This window comes from Brassica napus, chromosome A1 (genome assembly GCF_020379485.1).
Source record: "Brassica napus cultivar Da-Ae chromosome A1, Da-Ae, whole genome shotgun sequence".
Taxonomy (NCBI): Eukaryota; Viridiplantae; Streptophyta; class Magnoliopsida; order Brassicales; family Brassicaceae; genus Brassica; species Brassica napus.
In genome coordinates this window covers 4,250,432-4,267,525 of record NC_063434.1, presented here as the reverse complement: position 1 = coordinate 4,267,525, position 17,094 = coordinate 4,250,432, and the positions used below count along the sequence as shown (strand labels likewise).

The following is a 17,094-nucleotide window of genomic DNA, read 5'->3' as shown; positions in this document are numbered from 1 at the left end:
CTTTATAGCTTATCCGCTCCGTTTGTCAGTTTATAAGTTATAACCCTAACTAGATTTTGACCCGTGCAACCGCACGGGTGTTTGTTTTCACTTTTCTATACATAAATTATTATTTTAGAACATAAATGGTATATATTTTTAATGTTAATCATATATTTAAATATTTATATAACTATTTCAAATACAATAATTTTATAATTTACATGTTATAATTAATTAATTGTTTAAACCTTATGTATTTGCCACTTCTTATTATATATTTATCTTATTGTATTTGCATTTAGTTATTAAGCAAATTAATATATTCATGAGAAAATATATTTAAAAAATATTTTGTATTTAATTTATGCTAAATTCTGACCCGTATTTCGAAACTGGATTTCTTTTTACCAATATTTTTATGCTTATTCATTATAGATAATTTATTATTATATATATAAAAGTGTAAGATATGTTAATTTTTAGACATGTATTATATAGTTTTTTAATTTTAAGCCGTTCTATCATCATATTATATTTTAAATAAATAGTTTATATTTATGGATATAAAATTTATAAAATTTTCAATTGAATATAATTTTATCATATTTATTTTAGTATGATAATTATATTTTAACATGATCATGACTATAAAAGTAGATAAAATAGGATATATTTTATTTATTTTCATTTCTAAATGATAACTTAAAATACATTAAGTTATTGTTTAAATATTTTTACACAGATTTATTAGAATTTTTAAAATATAATATATAAATATATATTATATTTAAAATGAAAATATATTATGATTAAAGTAGTTATAAAGATTTTATATTATTAATTTTAAAGAAATACATGTTAATTTTTATACATGTATTATATAGTTTGATAATGTTAACCCATCTTACCAACATATTAGATTTTATTTTTGAACATAAATATTTTATAATTACGAAAATAAAATATATAAATATATAAATTTAATACAATTGTATTATATATAGCTCAATATAATAATTTTATTTTAATTGATGATTGATTATGATTGTATAATAAATAAAATATTATAGATTTTTTATTTTTCATTTTATATAACTGAATATATTAATGTATAATAATATTTTAAACTAATTTCAAAATTAGTGAAAATATTTAAATATTATTTCAAAAATGAAGATCTTGTAAAAAATCTTTTTAAACAGATTTGTTAGAATTTTAAAATAAATATATTTATATTTAAAATGAAAAGATATCAAAAGATATTATGATTAAAATATTTTAAAAATTCTATTTATTATCAGTTTGAATTAAAATGTAGTATGAATTTCTATGAATAGGTCTATTAGGTCCATTTTTAAAAAAAATCACACATGAATCAAGGTTGTGACTTCTGTTTTAATATATAAGATAGTATACTGTATAACATATATAGAGTAGTAGAAAGTAACTGTAAACGTGGAGGGATCTGCATCGAACAAATAAGAGATGAGATGGTCCAACATTCATTTACAACTTATCTCCATGTGTCATTTTATAGCCCTAGTTTTAACCGGTCATTCTCCTATATAAACCTCCCAATGTATCATGCATTCTTCACTACACACTCTCTACTTACAAAACACACAATAAAGTTCGTTACAAAAAGATTAACAAGAGATGGCAATAAGGTGTTTAGCCGTGTTCCTCGTTGCTCTCACTGTGGCTCAGTCCGTCAGTGCCACAAGACCGGCCCCGGCCAAGAATGTCGGAGCTGGCCTTGATGACCAAAAGAACTTTGTTGCGTTTGCTGGGATCGGTGGAGCTGCTGGAGTTGGTGGTGTCGGAGCAGGTCTTGGTGGTGTAGCCGGTGGAGTCGGTGGTGTCGCCGGGGTTTTGCCTGTAGGCGGAGTAGGAGGAGGAATTGGTGGTTTAGGAGGTGTAGGTGGTCTAGGCGGTGGTTCAGGTCTCGGTGGTGGGATAGGTGGAATTGGTGGTGGTTCAGGTCTTGGTGGTGGTGTAGGTGGACTCGGCGGTGTAGGCGGTCTAGGCGGGGTTGGTGGCTTGGGAGGAATAGGCGGTGGAAGCGATTGCGGTGGTCTCACTCACCCTTGATGATAAAAGCGTTTTTTTCTTCTCTCTATATAAACAAAATTAGATCGATTGAAGGGTTCACAATTATTAATATTTGTATCAGTTTTATCATGTTGTATGTTATGTTTATGTCTTTGTATAATTTATATATATGTTTATTTTTCATGCTGTTTGTTATGTTGTGAGAAACCTTGATATCAATAAATAGAGTGTTTTTGTTGTAGCACAGCAGTGTTGCTTTCTTGTGATCCAAGATATTCATATAACTGCAATTAGCATGCAAGAATATCAAACTTAATCTCGTTTGTAAAAGTTAACAAATGAAAACAAATCTCGTCTCACCGTGCAATTTCTCATTATGACGAGATTAAGTTTACAAAACTAAGCTTATGCGTCAAAGTGCTAGCAGTTATTTACATATTTCCAAGAGCCTACAGATTTGAATCCCCAAAAAACAATGGACATCAAATATTGTTAGACTTTGTTTTTGTTTTGAACTAAATCTAACTGGATCTCAATCAATTTAACAGTTTCTAAAAGAGTTTGTATGTACCTGTTTAAAAATCAAGAGATTAAGAGTCTTAGAGTACTCTCGAGAATATCGTCGGTGGAGTATCTTACTATGTTATGAATGCAGTATAATGCATTGCTTGAGATGTTTTGCAGTAGGATCTATATGGTGGGAGCTCAAACTATTCGTGAATGAATCATGTGTTTCAATTGTTACAAATATATACACATATTTACCGATTTAGGGTCTGACTGGTTCAAACGCAGCGGTTGCGGTTGCGGTTGCGGGAGTTTGTGGATGCAGGCGGTTGCGGTTTCTAGCGGTTTTAAGAGATTTGTACGATTGGTACTGCCACTACAAGAAAACAGCGGTATTCCGACGGACGATCCGACGGAAAATGAATTCCTCGGAATATACCGAGGCATTTCCGAGGCAATTCCGAGGAAATACAAAATTTTGCTTCCTCGGAATTCCGTCGGAATATTCCGACGGAATTCCGAGGAAAACACATTTCGTCGGAATATTCCGACGGACTACCGAGGAAACTAGTATTCCTCGGAAAAAACCGATGAATTCCGAGGAAATATTATAGACGTTAGAGAGCCGTTGGAGAGCCGTTGGGGGATTTTAAAAATTCCGAGGAAATTCCGACGAACTAGCCGTTTGCCTCGGAATTCCGTCGGAATTTCCTCGGACCGTCGGCAGGATTTCACCTATAAATACAAGCACCCCTCTTCCTCTTCATTCACACCATATCTTCATCCTCCCTCTCACTTTCTTTACACACGAATTTGATTCATAAAAAACATGTCTTCTTCCAATTATTTTCGTTCTTGGATCGATCGACCTCATTTGGATCCGAACACGAGATTGCTTACGGAAGAATACCAACAAGGTATAACCGAATTCATGGGGTTAGTTCACCGACAACCGGAAGCAAAAACAGGTATGTTAAGATGTCCTTGCTCTAATTGTAAAAATAAAAAAGTTATTAAAGAATGGGATGTTTGGACTCATTTATATTTGAGTGGGTTTACACGAAGTTACAAAATTTGGTATCATCATGGAGAAACTGATTATGAACTTGGTAGTACTAGCGAACCTCAGCCACCGGTTAGATTAGAAGATCCAATTAGAACGGATGTAGATTACGGTGTAGGTACTGAGCAGATGGTAAATGATCATTTTAGAGGGGAAGATTTACCCAATGCCGAAGCTAGGAGATTTTATGATATGTTGGATGCTGGAAAGCAACCATTGTACGAAGGTTGCAGAGATGGTCATTCAGCTTTATCATCTGCTACAAGATTGATGGGCATTAAGACGGATTATAATTTGGCTGAAGACTGTGTGGATGCGATTGCTGATTATGTAAAAGGTATTCTACCTGAAGATAATGTAGCTCCTGGCTCATACTACGAGGTTCAGAAACTCGTAGCTGGTCTTGGTTTATCGTATCAGGTAATAGATGTATGCAGAGACAACTGCATGATTTATTGGAGGGCGGATGAACAGCGGGTTTCATGCAAATTTTGTGGGAAGCCTCGTTATAAAGATACGAGTGGAAGAATTCCAGTACCATATAAAAGGATGTGGTATTTGCCTTTGACGGAAAGGTTGCAGAGGCTGTATCTGTCTGAACGCACAGCGCAACCAATGAGATGGCATGCGGAGCACTCAACAGATGGTGAGATCAGACATCCTTCAGATGCAAAAGCGTGGAAGCATTTCCAATCAAAGTATCCCGACTTTGCGTATGAGAGAAGAAATGTCTACCTTGGATTATGTACTGATGGTTTCAGCCCGTTTGGCAAGAGTGGAAGACAGTATTCTCTATGGCCAGTCATTCTTACACCATACAACCTACCCCCAAACTTGTGCTTGCGACGAGAGTTTTTGTTCCTCTCGATTCTCGTTCCCGGACCAGAGCATCCTAAGAGATCACTTGATGTGTTTCTTCAGCCACTAATATATGAGTTGCAACAACTATGGACTCAAGGTGCTGAAACATACGATGTTTCGTATAAAGAAAACTTTCAAATGCGGGCAGTACTAATGTGGACAATAAGTGATTTTCCAGCATATGGTATGTTATCTGGATGGACAACGCATGGAAGGCTATCATGTCCATATTGTCAAGATAACACTGATGCTTTCCAACTAAAACACGGAAGGAAAACGTGTTGGTTTGACTGTCACAGGAGATTTCTACCACCAGATCATCCATATCGTAGAAGTAGGAATTTGTTTACGAAGAACAAGAGGGTGTTTGACAGTCCACCTCCGGAAATTCGTGGGAAAGATTTGAAGACACAACTTAGAGATTTTGGTGCAGAAAGAACGCCAGACGTCGGTGGACATGAGCATTTTCCGGTAGATGGTGTTGGAAACCTACATAACTGGCACAAAAAAAGTATTTTTTGGGATCTGCCATACTGGGAGGATCATCTACTAAGGCATAATTTAGATGTCATGCATATCGAGAAGAACTTTTTTGACAACCTGATGAACACGATCCTTAATGTTCAAGGTAAAACAAAGGATAATTTGAAGTCAAGACTGGATTTAGTCGATATATGTGCTCGTTCAGAACTTCATGTTGATGAGAGTGGTAGGGCTCCTTTTCCCATATACCGACTTGATGCAGCGGGAAAGGATGCGTTCTTTGATTGGATTTCAAACGATGTGGAATTTCCAGACGGTTACGCATCTAATTTGCGTAACTGTATCGACAGAAAGGAAGGAAAGTTTACTGGCTTGAAAAGCCATGATTGCCATGTAATGATGCAGCGTCTCCTTCCGTTTGCCTTCAAGGAACTATTACCACGAAATGTTCATGAAGCAATTGCAGGGATAAGTGGTTTCTTCCGCGATTTATGCACAAGATCAGTGACTCTTGAAGGTATTGAAAATTTGAAGACTAACATAGCTGTGATTCAGTGCAACCTTGAGAAGATATTTCCTCCCTCATTTTTTGATGTTATGGAGCATCTTGTTATTCACCTGGTAAGAGAATTGGAGCTTGGTGGTCCTGTGCAGTATAGATGGATGTATCTGTATGAGCGGTATATGTTCCATTTGAAGAAGATGGTGAAAAATTTAAGTAGGGTGGAAGGGTCTATAGTCGCACAGATGATCAATGAAGAAACTTCAAACTTTGCCGAGTACTACTTTCCAGCAGAAGTTCAGACCAAAAACAGAAGACCTGCTCGGCATGATGATAGAGGCGAACGGGCAACATATCATTGGAAGGTTCCAGACATTTTCACAGACGTTGGACGACTTAGCGGAAAACCAAAAGACCGTCGACTTACTGATCAGGAGCGCAGTCGACCTGGTCCAGACTCAGGTGTATGACGAAGTGTCTCAGCTTCAAACCGATGATGACGATTCGACGGCCTCGACCAACTTGTCTCGGGTTCGAATCAACGAAATCGTTGAATCGGTAAGTTTTTTTTTTTAAAAGTTCAATTTAATTATTTCTTGATTTTTATTTTATCATCAATTTAAATTATCTTAACTTCGTTTTATTTATATTTCAGTCGGTTCCAAAGAAAAAGGGACGTTTGGTCGGTTTGGGTCGTCGCTCCCGGTCGGCTGCTCCTTCTTCTGCACCACATGCGTATGTTGATCCAGAAGTTCTTACGGCTCAGCTGAAGGACAAGGATGATCGGATATCTACGTTGGAGGCTCAGATGGCAGCTCAACAGGCGGGCTATGAGACCCAGAAGAGGCTGAACGAGCAGATGATGGACATGATGAAGAGGATGTACCCGAACGAGACGTTCCCGAACATTCAAGACCCGTAGTTTTTTTTTTTCCAAAAACTCTGAATGTTTTATTTAAATTTGAATATTATCTACTATGTTTTATTTTATGTTTTATTCAATTTTAATTTTAAATTTTAAAAATTTTAATTTTTTTCCAAAAAAAAATAATTTTTAAAAAAAATAAATTTTTTAAAAAAATAATTTTTTTCAAAATTCCGAGGGAATGGAGGTCCTCGGATAATTCCGAGGAACTTTTATCCCTCGGTAAATTCCGACGAACATTAAGTTCCTCGGAATTGTCTGAGGGAAAGGATTCCTCGGAATTTTCCGATAAATATTCCGAGAAATATTTCGTCGAAACTTCCGAGGATTGGACCATCGGAATTCCTTCGGTATTTTCCGAGGAACCTTCCGACGAACATTGTGTCCTCGGAGTTTCCTCGGAATTTTGTTTCCTCGGAATTCCGTCGGAAAATTCCGACGGAATTCCGAGGAATTATGAATTTCCGAGGAGTTATTTCCGAGGACTTTTTTCGTCGGTATGTCCTCGGAATAACGTTATTCCGACGACATACCGACGATTTTTTCCCTCAGTATCCCGATGTTTTCTTGTAGTGTGCGGTTAAAAATTGGTGCGTTTGCGGGTGACTTATGACTGGTTAACTATCAAATGTGATAACAGTCAAATAATAAATTAACAATATTTACGTTTAATATAATCATAAAAATATCAAAAATCATAAAATTATAATAAATATAAGATTTATATTTAGAAAGTTATAATTTTAATTTTTGAAAATTTATTGAAATTGTTTTTATTATAAAATTTTATAATATTAATTAAAATATAATAGATATATTTTAATATTTTCAAAATTTCAATTTTAAAATTTTTATTAAATATTTTTACTTTTATATATATATTGTTTTAAAAAAAGAAATTTTTTTTACCCTCCCGCAACCGCCCGCAACCGCAAACGCTAGCTGGAACCAGCTTTTGAATTTATGAGATTTGGAGCGGTTTGAAGCGGTTTAGAGCGATTTGAATGATTGTTGCAAACCGCCGACAACCGCTACCAACCGCAAAAGCTGCGTTTGCGGGTGGTAGCGGGAAATCCAGTCGTCCCCTTAGTTCCAATAAGGGATAACAAATGATGTCAAAAAAAGGATAACAAATTAGTTACAACCACCAATAAGCTGAAGAGTAAATGTGTAGTTCCGAAAGAGAAGCCTCTTTTGAAGCTGAAGTTAGCTACAGCTCTCTAAACAAACTAAATACATTTACTATGTAATGTAGCTGGACTAATTATAATGGTTTAAATAATTCAAGAAAATTATTTTAGTTTACATCGACCAAAAAAAAAAAATGTTACTTTACTTTTCATGTATCTCTCAGCGAAAGTGTGTACCAGCATGTCTTTCAGAAGAAAGGTGAACCATTTGCCACTTCTGTGTAAAACTGGAGACTACCAATTCTTTTCCTTTTTCGATCAATCATCAAACTCTATGCACCACCGTATAAAACGTGGGGTAGCTAATACAACAGATCTACAAAACGAAATCATTCGATAGAGACTATCGTTTTAAAGAAAATCATTTTCACCAGGTGTTAATTTGATGTACGCATGAATCATCCTTGGCCATTATTTTCAAAGAGGAACCAGGACAGGATTATTTTTAAGATGTTTGGTCGCTTGATAAAGCTAAATTAAAAGCCTTAGAGAAAAATTACAATTCTCTAATTTCAATATTTTACCGTCTAAAATATCGTTCCAAATTTTAACAACTTTATCTGATAGCTTTGACTGGCTCAACCGCTTACACAGCCGTGGCGGAACGTTAGTTACTTACCACGTCACCACCAGTCATTTTCAGAATGTAAATAAACTTAAATTTGACATCAGAGCGTTTGGTAAAAAGCATTACATTGGCAATAACTATCTTCACCGGTCATATTTTTGTATGTGGTCGCTCGGGGCCTTTAAAAGGACCCAGATATCTCCCAGATCATCGGCAATGCAATAAACATAAAAATTCAAATTTGTCTACTTTCTTGTTATCAATATTACCGTTCTTAACCACTTTGAGATTATGGCGAAGTGTCTTTTCAGTCTCTTCTTGGTTCTTGCCCTAGCCTCAGCTTTTGCTTCCGGAGCAAGAAACATCCCAGGAGGGCTCTCTGACCAGAAGAACTACCTCGGATACGGTGGCGGGTACTCCGGCATCGGAGACAACGGTTTACCTTTCGGTGGCGTCGGAGGGGGTGTGTCTGGTCCCGGTGGTAACGTTGGTTTTGGTGGACTTGGTGGTGTTGGTGGAGGCTTAGGCGGTGGCTTAGGAAATGGGATAGGCGGTGGTTTAGGAAACGGGATAGGCGGTGGATTAGGCGGTGGACTAGGTGGTGGAGTTGGTTCCGGAGTCGGTGGAGGAAGTACTGGAGGAGTTCATTTCCCTTGAGTAGTTGAGTTGTTACTTTCGGTTTAAGGATTTGTAACGGTCCTTGAATTAGGTCTAGCTTAAGATGATGTCAGGGCAACAATAATAATCATGTTTTTTTTTTTTTGAATTTTCATTAGCTGTTTGACGTGCGTCTTAAGTTACTATGGTGTCCTTAGAATCAAACTCGTGTCTTTGTCGTGTCATGGCTTGGTCCAATTTCAAATTCTATTTAATTTCCAGTGTTTCACTTAATAAATTAGTCAACATATATGACTAGTTTTTATCATAAAGTCTATTTATAGAGTTATAATAAAGCCGTGTTACACAAAAAAAAAAAGAGTTATAGTAAAGCCCTCTAGGTACATAAATGTGTTTGGGACGCACCTCGAGCTAATTGAAGTTCAACTAAAATACAAAGAAAAGAAGTTAACAAACGAATATCAAATAAAAAAATTTTACTTAATGAAATGGGATTTTCGTTTTATATGGAATTTGATAGACGTAACAAGTAATTAGATAGGAAATATGAAAACAATAATGTACGGATGACAACAAAAAATGAAAACAATATACATAAATAAAAACATGATTTAGTAGATGTAACAAGTAATTATATAGGGTGGAAACGATATACTTATCGAACAACACTTACACTTAAGTCGATCGATCTACAATTTTCGTGGTTGGGATAGTTAGGTGACAACATATTAAAGTCGAAATGAGTACGTTCCAAACTAGAATTAGAAGGCAAAAAAAACAGTCAAACTTAGGCAGAGCTGACGTTGCATTTCAAAATACTTTTTGCGAGGTTGGTTTTGTGCATTTACTCTTTCTCTTCTTTACAAAATGTGTGAGGTTGGGAACTTGGTCTACTACACGTTGTGTTGCAGGTGAATATTAACTCATGGATGTTTCTTTTTTTAATGATGAGAACTGAGAAATGTTAACTTCGCCAAACAAAATTTTAAAGAAATTACGATTTTGTATTATTTTTATTTCATATCATAGTCTTTGGAACTTCCAGCGTCAAACAATCACATCCAAAGCAATTCCAAACAATTCTGTCAAATAATTAAAAATATAAATCAGAAAAATTCACTGTTTATATATATATATAATATGTGAGTGTGCCTAGCAGCATAGGGATGTCAATTGGGAATATCCAACCGGTCCGGTTATGTCAGTTGTGCTACTTTTGTACGGGTTAGTGAATACGGAAGAGTTAAGAGTACGTAATACGTTACACTTGGGGAAAAGACAAACAACACCAGAAATATTTCCTTTGATCTTGTTTTGATCTCAATTTTGTAGGCTACAAGCAGTCATCTATAACGGAGGTTCACCGTAATATCTAATTGTATGTTATTTTGAGGGATCCTTTAGGGGTTCGAGTTTAACCCAAATCAAAGAAAATATAACCATGTCCAAGATTAATTACTAATGATATGATATGAGAATAAGATGTGATATTATATGCTTTGTAGCTGTTACTAAACTTTATGAATTCTTTACTGAATTCTTTGTGGATATATCCTAATGAAATAATAAAATTCAACCAAATTAATCGTAAGTTGGTTATATCAATTTTAGTTTGTTAAGAATATCAAAAAGTACAGCCGAGCGAAAGCTATTTAATTTATGAAGTGTCTTGATTTTTCTGTCCGTCTAGATTTGTTTTTCCTTTTTTCTATATAAACTTGAATAGTGCGAAACCTTTCACTATGTAGACTGCTTCGAATATTTGGATTCGTGTTATTGTGTTCTTAGAATTGACTAACTACAATGTACTTAATTGTATTGATTAATTTTTTTTTGATCGAAGTATTGATTAAGTTTTGGTATTGTTTTTAAGAAGAAAACTGAAATCATTTTTCGAAAAGGTGTTCTTCAAACACTCCAGTGATCCAATATTTTATATTCCAATAATGTAACATACAACCAGGGCCGGCCTTGAGGGGAAGCCACCCAAGCCAAGAATTAGGGCATCCAAATTAATGGGGCATATGTTTTAAAAAAAAAATTTATTAGTATGTAGTATATACATAAAAAAAAATCTGTAGATGATTCTGTTAAAATATTATCTATTGGACATATTTAGTTATTATAAGATTTGTCAAACTTTTTAAATATATTAGTAAATTTATATTTTAGGTTGAAAATGTTGGCTATGTTATCAATTGAGACTGCTATGGTCGAAAAACTTGACTATAGGAGTTTAATGGATGATTTTGCAGAAAAAAATGCAAGAAGATCTATATTTCAGCAATAAGTGTTTTATCAATGTTTTTTATAAACATATTATGAAATTTGATTTTTTAATGAAAATTTAAGTTATTTTTTATACTGTTTTGTGATCTTGATAAAACATGTATGAGGGCATAGTTTTAAATTTTGATTGGGGCAATATAAAAGGTTGGTCCGGCACTGCGTACAACGTTAATGGTACTTACTTTATACTTTAAATAACAATAATAAATCAAGCGTTTAGTTTAACTAAAGGAGGCTCAGGAAATACTATTTTTATTAGAAATAAATACCCCCACCATGCTGAAACCTAAGGAAAATAATTTATTTTGGCATAATTACATAAACATTTGAGTTATAGTTTTGACATCCTAATCTATACTAACTTATATAATTTAATTTTGTTCGACTATAGATTTCGATGATATTAACTGGATCACAAAAATTTTTAAGCTAACTTTTTTTTTTGTTTTCACAGAGAAGGCTGACCTTTAAGCTTCAAAATGATCACCCGTCAATGATCACGTAATTGATTTAATGGTTAATGCAATGCAATAACTTCAGAGTTCATAAGTTAATTAAACGTCAATTACCGTTTCGCTCTTCCATTATATAACCAAAGCAACAACAACAATTCTTCACAAATGTTTACTAGAAACAAAAGCATGAACAACATCAAACAGTTTCTCTTAGCCATTTTTATTTATCTTGTTTTATCATGTCATGATCGTGTATTAGCAAGCAGCACGACCACCAGAGACATCATAGTCCCGAAGATTTCTGACTGGCAAATCACGGTGGTCAACGGTTTAATCACCAGTGAAACTCTCTTCGTCCATTGTAAATCTAAAGACGACGACTTAGGCGAACAAAATCTGCATCTGGGAGATAGATTTTCTTGGACTTTTGGAGAAAATATGCTTCACTCAACGTTATTTTGGTGCTACTTGAGTAAAGATGATGGTCATATGAATGTGAAAGTGTTTTGGGATGATGTAATTTTGTTTCATAGATGCGGTTGGGAAAAATGCGTTTGGACCGCTAAAACTGATGGGCTTTATCTTTGGAACTCTGCTATTGGTGAAGGCTTATTACTAGAGAAATGGGAAACTGGGTGGTGAAGAAATTTTTCTTGCTAATTGTATGATTATAAATTAATTTTGTTGTTTTATGCATAAAAAAATACTAATTCATAATAGCTTTCATAAATCTCCATGTTTCACTTTTAAACTTTTCCACTAATAATAAAATGTTTTGTTTGTTATTAAATTTATATATCTATATATACAAACCTGTTAATATATGTGATGTACTCATGGACATAAAATGATAAAAAAATCATTAATTAAAATATATTGTTGCGACACTATAATGATAATGCATTACATAGTTTTTTATTTAAAGGATTTTCTTTAAGAATTTTATCTGAAAATAAGATTTTGATTTAAAATGTATTGTTATGGCAATTTTATTTAAAATACTCTAACACACATTTTGGACAACAACATGAACTTCATTCGATCTTGTATTGATCTCAATTGCTAATGGATATAATACGAAAATGTTTTGTTTCTGTTTGACATACATCACTGAGGTTTGGTTTGATCTATAAGTGTGATTATCATTCTCTAGAACTCGAGAAATACTCTAGTTGGTTATGAATAATTATTTTTTTACTAATGGCTTTCATTATTTATGAATAAGTGGTAAAACCCCATCTTAAACAAAATCTAACTGATAATCATTAAAAGAATATGAGAAATAAAAAAAAGGAATGAAGAAAAATAAAATAAGAAGAAAATCTATTCTTCTCATAATTTGATAAAGAATAATTGTAGTCTATTATTCCTTAAATGTTAAAGAATGTAAAAAAATAATAGGTAACAAATATTCTTTATAAATGGTATAAGTTATAAGGAATGATAAGAATTTACTATTTCCACTCATTCTCTTGGTCATCACTTAGAACCTTAGAATATTGATATTTTGTGGTTACAGAGTTTACGGGAGTAAATCCCAAACCAGGAATTATTTTACTAGTCAAACCGGTAAAAACAACCAACTAGGCAAGTATATCACATTAAATATAAAACGCAGTCAAAGTATTTAATGGATGGACAAATATATTCGTTCTTATTTTTTGTATATATATATGAGTGACAGATATATTGTCATATTCGTCACAAAACATCTGTTATACATCTGAGAAAAAAATGGGAAAATATTTACTAATTTTTTTTGTTATCCTCATTTCCTTTGATTCTATAAACTCGTTGATGCCTCCTCTTTTCAGAAAATTCAATGTTGAAATCGTAAACAAGTTAGGGTTTAACAAGAAACTCAAGGTTCATTGCAAGAGCGGAAGTCATGATTTTCCGATTACGTATCTTAATATCGGCGAAAGTTTTCAATTTAAATTTACAATCCTCCTAACTACTCTATATTGGTGCAATTTGTGGCAGGTGAAAGATGTTTATACATTTTCTCGAGATATGTAAATGCAGCTCTTACATAATATATATAATTATGTTTCAGGGCCCAAATTACAAACACCACGTGGTTTTTGATGCGTTTCTTCCGGACAAAGATTTTATAGATGGTACATGTACTGGAATGCACCCTAATGTATGTATGTGGATCGCAAGGGAAGATGGAGTCTATGTCCTCAACAAGAAATTTCATGGAGAATATTTCATGTATAAATGGGATGCTCCCACAAGAAACACTTCAGAGGTTGTACCTGCGAGTGAATATGAATTTGATCATGTATAAAAATATATATCGTACAAGTGGATAACTTGTTTTTGGGTGGTCAATTCTTAATATCGAAACCGTTATGCTGTCGCTTTGGATAAATTATCAAATAACTTTTATTCCAGATCTACAATTATCAAATAAGTTATGCTGTCGCTTCTATGTAGGGAGGTAGAGTACAACTGCTACAAATATCAGAGTTGATGTTATAGGAGTTACATATTAATACTCCCTTCACTTCGATTTAATTGTAGTAAAAAAAAATTGTTTTAAAATAAATGTCGTTTTAGAATTTCAATGCAAAATTTATTAATAAGATTCTCCACTTTATTTTTTATTGGTTGAAATATGATTAGATGTATAGATAATAGTGTTTTTATTTTGAAAATATACAAAATTATATGTTTTTTAATCTATGTGCATAAACTTATAACGATAATTAAAATTAAACGGATGGAATATAGTTGATTAATTGGTAGAAATATGTTTATGACGAAATATGTTTCTAATCAATCATGTTTTCATTTTTAAATATAAACTACAAGTGGGATGATGTTTCACTGTCGAATTACTTTAGTCTGTTCGAGTATGTTATTAAACAAAATCCCAAGATGTAGAAAATCGATCCTTTACATAGTTTTTTTTGTAACAACTAACTTTATTTATTTATATAAAATAGCATTACAGAAACTTGCAAATAAGAAATAAAAAATTACAGATTTTTTTTTGATATGTTCTATTGGTTGATCCGGCCGGTCGAGGAAATAACACATTTAATATTACAGAGTGGACTATTTCAAAAACGTACCATATAGCATAATTCGAGTTTAGAATATTTTATGATTCTGACTAATGTTAAGGGTGAACCGGTCATTTGTTACGGTCCATCATGTTAACCATTTGGGCTGAAACCTAAACTCATATTAATTAAGTAGTGATAATTTAATTTCTAAGAAAAATGAAACTCAAAATTGACGTGGATACATACCAAACTCTAAAAGATTATCACTAATCTATCACTATTTGGTTAATTTTTTTAATAGAACAGAACAACACCACATAGGAAGTAAAGTTCGAAAACGATTTTCCAGAAAAGTCTAGAAAGTATATCCGAATAAATCCCAAATCAGGAAATATTTTACTGATCAATAAAAATTACCAGTCAAACAACCGCACACTAATACCATTTTCTATTTGTTTAGACAAGTATAGGGGTGATTGTGAAGGGTTGTAAATATCTTGGACAGCCATTTTGTAAAGCATTTTATTAAAACAATCATGTTTTAGGCTTGAGAAAAAATCTACAACCAAAAAGTTAGAAAATAAAATATATTAGCTATGAAAATCATATTTTCTAGATTTTATTAAATGCTTTGAATATCTTTTAAAATAAATCTATAGCAAATGAATTAAAGTCAAAACAAAAAAGTTACAGCCTATTTCTATAGTAAAGAAACTAATGGAATAACAATAACCAATTAGTTCAAATATGTGTATGCATATTAAGGACATTTCCTATTTTACTCTATATTTTAATCTAAAATAGAGTAATGAACAAAAATAAAATATTACTCAATTACTCCATTTATAGAGTAGTGTTTTTATTTTGTGTTTCATTACTCCATTTTAAAGTAAAATATAAAGAGGGATTGAGATGGTCTAATACCATATAAACTTGCTTTTTAAATGTAGTAAAAAAAGACTTGCTTTTTAATTGAATGATTCATAAATGCAATAAAATAGAGTAAAAGTATTTAATGTCTGGACTTTGATCAACAAAATATTTAATGTATGGACAAATTTAGTCGTACGTTTTTTTGTATATATATTTTACATGGTAATAGATTTATTGTGGTACTCGGTACAAACATTTATTATACGTCTGATAGAAAAAAAATAAGATGGGAAAATATATACTATGTTTTTTCCTTGTCCTCCTTTCTGTTGATTCTATAAACTCTTATTTGATGCCTCCCCTCTTCAGAAAATTCAATATTGAAATTGTAAACCAGCTAGGGTTTAACAAGAAACTCAAGGTTCATTGCAAGAGCGGAAGTCATGATTTTCCGATTACTTATCTTAATATCGGCGAAAATTTTCAATTTAAGTTTACTATCAACCTAAAGACTCTGTATTGGTGTAATCTATGGCAGGTGAAATATGCATATTTAAGGTTTTATACATTTTCAATATATGTAATATATATTTGCCTGAAGTAGAAATTAAAATATATCAGATTAATTTATATCTTATGTTTCTGCATGCAGGGACCAAATTACAAACACCATGTGGTTTTTAATGCGTTTCTTCCGGACAAAGATTTTATAGATGGTACGTGTACTGGAATGGACCCTAATGTATGTAGGTGGATCGCAAAAGAAGAGGGAGTCTATGTCCTCAACAAGCAATTTCACGGAGAATACTTCATCTATAAATGGGATGCTCCCTCAAGAAACACTCGAGTGGGTGCACCTGCGAGTGAATATGAATGAGTTCAGTGATCTATAAATATATATAGTACCATATATTATCTTTGTATTACTATTATCATGTAACCAGTGGCGGATCCAGGAAACTTTTTTACCTGGGTCATAGGCCCAACTAAAACAAATAAAAGAAAATATAACTAGGGCTAGGCACAAGCGGTTACTTGCTATTTTGCGTGTACTTGCGACTTGATTTGTCTTGTACGAGTAATGAAACTTTTGACTTGTACTTGCCTTGTTAAAAACAAGTACTTGATATTTCAAGTACTTGATCAAAAATAAATTACTTGCAAGTTACTTGCATTGCTCTGTTACTTACTATTTACGAGTATTTATGAATTATTTACGAGTTTTTCGGAATATTTAAGAATTACTTACTAAATAATACTCTATTAGAAATAGACATAAAATTTGTTTTATTTATTCTACTTGAAAATTTAGTTATATGACTTGTTATTACATGTTACATGTTTAGAGAAGACATTTTTGTTATCGTGAAAATTATACAATGTTTATATCGAAATATGGATATATATATTTTTTATCTGTCTTCTTTATGTAATGTTTGACTAGAAGACAACGATTATTTAAAAATCAAGATGAATACGAAACAAGTAACAAGTATAAAAAGAGTAATGAGTATTTGTGTCGAATCCTAAATGCAAGTAAAAAAAAAGACAAATATAAACAAGTAACTAATAGATCATGTAACAAATAACAAGTAGTAGGGCAAGTAACGAAGCGTAATGAGTCAAATACTAAAAATAATAATGATACTTGATACTTGACTTGATCTTGGAAGTAATAAAAATTGTCGACTTGTTACTTGCCTTAACAA

At 32.8% G+C, this 17,094-nt stretch overlaps 5 protein-coding genes across 5 annotated transcripts; all 5 read left to right on the top strand.

The window, feature by feature from the left end:
- Nucleotides 1-1,550: 1,550 nt before the first annotated feature.
- Nucleotides 1,551-2,275, top strand: LOC106398416 (glycine-rich protein 23). Its single transcript, XM_013838999.3, has one exon. It carries the CDS (start codon nucleotides 1,639-1,641, stop codon nucleotides 2,071-2,073), a length of 435 nt encoding a protein of 144 aa, XP_013694453.1. The 5' UTR covers nucleotides 1,551-1,638; the 3' UTR covers nucleotides 2,074-2,275.
- A 6,048-nt stretch (nucleotides 2,276-8,323) lies between these two features.
- Nucleotides 8,324-9,056, top strand: LOC106398506 (glycine-rich cell wall structural protein-like). Its single transcript, XM_048781668.1, has one exon. The coding sequence runs from the start codon at nucleotides 8,425-8,427 to the stop codon at nucleotides 8,788-8,790; it is 366 nt and encodes a 121-aa protein (XP_048637625.1). The 5' UTR covers nucleotides 8,324-8,424; the 3' UTR covers nucleotides 8,791-9,056.
- A 1,846-nt stretch (nucleotides 9,057-10,902) lies between these two features.
- LOC106372512 (S-protein homolog 74-like) lies at nucleotides 10,903-12,796 on the top strand. The gene has a single exon (XM_048781663.1). The coding sequence runs from the start codon at nucleotides 11,661-11,663 to the stop codon at nucleotides 12,135-12,137; it is 477 nt and encodes a 158-aa protein (XP_048637620.1). The 5' UTR covers nucleotides 10,903-11,660; the 3' UTR covers nucleotides 12,138-12,796.
- Nucleotides 12,797-12,931: 135 nt separating this feature from the next.
- Nucleotides 12,932-14,097, top strand: LOC111200025 (S-protein homolog 21). The gene is made up of 2 exons (XM_022690706.2): nucleotides 12,932-13,478; nucleotides 13,552-14,097. Exons 1-2 carry the CDS (start codon nucleotides 13,230-13,232, stop codon nucleotides 13,786-13,788), a joined length of 486 nt encoding a protein of 161 aa, XP_022546427.1. The 5' UTR covers nucleotides 12,932-13,229; the 3' UTR covers nucleotides 13,789-14,097.
- A 1,538-nt stretch (nucleotides 14,098-15,635) lies between these two features.
- LOC125610005 (S-protein homolog 21-like) lies at nucleotides 15,636-16,979 on the top strand. The gene is made up of 2 exons (XM_048781649.1): nucleotides 15,636-15,923; nucleotides 16,038-16,979. The coding sequence occupies exons 1-2, from the start codon at nucleotides 15,672-15,674 to the stop codon at nucleotides 16,260-16,262; spliced, it is 477 nt and encodes a 158-aa protein (XP_048637606.1). The 5' UTR covers nucleotides 15,636-15,671; the 3' UTR covers nucleotides 16,263-16,979.
- The last annotated feature ends 115 nt before the right edge of the window (nucleotides 16,980-17,094 follow it).